General features: G+C 58.4%; 1 protein-coding gene across 2 annotated transcripts in view; it reads left to right on the top strand.

Moving 5' to 3' along the window:
• The first annotated feature begins 493 nt into the window (after positions 1 to 493).
• The window catches only part of GPR108 (G protein-coupled receptor 108), a 6,466-nt gene continuing 5,394 nt past the window's right edge, over positions 494 to 1,565 (top strand). For both annotated transcript variants that reach the window (XM_010828240.1, XM_010828239.1), the window contains exons 1-2: positions 494 to 652; positions 1,378 to 1,497. In XM_010828240.1, the coding sequence (XP_010826542.1) occupies positions 533 to 652; positions 1,378 to 1,497 (240 nt within the window). In that variant the 5' untranslated portion in view covers positions 494 to 532. The remainder of the gene's footprint in view (positions 653 to 1,377; positions 1,498 to 1,565) is intronic.

Here is a 1,565-nt window from a genome sequence, read left to right as displayed (position 1 = left end):
CGAGACAGACTTTAGCAAATGCAAGTGTTTACCAAAAGCCTGAGCTTTGGCAGGGAGCCACATCCCCAGGGGAAAAAGGGGAAGTCTGTCCTTAGGGATATTGGGAGATGTAGTTTATTGTATGCCCCCATTGAGTTGTTTGCTGCCCCACCCCCTCCAACCTTGCGTTGTGGGTAATGTAGTTCTGAACGGATCTGTCAGTTAAGAGTGGGTGGAGGAATTCCTCTTCAGGGAAGGATATCAGATCCATCACAATTGGTTAGATGAGCTGTCCATCAACCTACATCCGGGACAATCTTTCTAGTGATTGGTGGGTGTGAAGGCGGGGTTAAGCAATATTAGCATTCCCATTCGGGACTGGTGCTGTCCATTTGGTGTCTTACAGGGGCGGGCGCGAGAGGAGGCAATCGGTGATTGGCTGGGAGGGCTCAAAAAGCAGAAGGGTCGGCCCCCACCGTGCGGCGATTGGTTCACCGGTAGGCGGGCCTGGGGGCGTCAGAGGGGGGTGTCAAGGGAGGCGGTGGCTCCAGAGATGGCAGTGAGCGAGAGGAGGGGGCTCGGCCGTGGGAGCCCCGCGGAATGGGGACCGTGGCTACTTCTGCTGCTGCTGTTAGGCGGTTCCTCTGGACGCATTCACCGGCTGACGCTGACGGTGAGTCCCGCCGCGTGGCGGTCTGGGGTGCGGGGCGCAGCTTTGGCCCGGAAAAGCCCCTAGCTTGGAGTGGTCTCGTCCTATCTCCCCCGCTCCTTATGCGGGATGGAGAGGTCCAGCGCCCCCTGCTTCAGGCCAGGAGTGGTCTCGCCAGAGGAGCCCTCTCAGTGGTTCTTTTGAAGATGCCTGGCCCGCTGCGCTGGGGTCGTCCCTTGCCCACAGCGGGTGGGGCTTCACCTCTGGGGACCCAGGACTCTGAGGCCTTTAAATTCTTGGGATCGCTTTGGGGCTGCTAGGGACCCTTGACGCCGCCCAGGGAAGTCCCTGGGGGTTCTAGAATGAGAGTACTAATTGGGATCTTGGGGACTCAGTTGGAACCTAAAAATTTTCCGAGAAGTGAGGACCAGGGTCCCCAAGATGCGTAACCCTGCTTTACGGGTGATGCCCACCTCGTAGGGAGAATTCCACGTATCCCAGACCTTCTCTTCCTGGACTCTCCGAATGGTGGCCAGAGGATCCCGAACCATTCTGTGCTTACCTGGAATTGGTCTGGGGTCATGGCCTACAGGGGTGGCCCTCTCTTCCTCTCCCGTCACCCTTTGAACCTGTCCTAAATACAGAGATACCGGGAGGGGGCCGAAGCCCTTGGCGGAATCTCGTGCCAGAGCCCTGGGGCTGGGCTGGTGGGAAGTCTGAACTGTCTCTGTTTCCTTGGTCTCCGGCAGGGGGAGAAGCGAGCAGACATCCAACTGAACAGCTTTGGTTTCTACACCAACGGCTCCCTGGAGGTGAATCTGAGCCTCCTGAGGCTAGGCCGCCAGGATACAGAAGAGAAGGCCCCGCTGGTGAGGGGCTTTGGGAAATTTGCTGGAGGAGGGAGAGGTGCACAAGTTTCTGAGCCCCTCACCAGCGG

Source organism: Bison bison, unplaced genomic scaffold (assembly GCF_000754665.1).
Source record: "Bison bison bison isolate TAMUID 2011002044 unplaced genomic scaffold, Bison_UMD1.0 scf7180017864492, whole genome shotgun sequence".
NCBI lineage: Eukaryota > Metazoa > Chordata > Mammalia > Artiodactyla > Bovidae > Bison > Bison bison.
The sequence above is the reverse complement of the archived record's forward strand: the minus strand, read 5'-3'. Positions and strand labels throughout refer to the sequence as shown.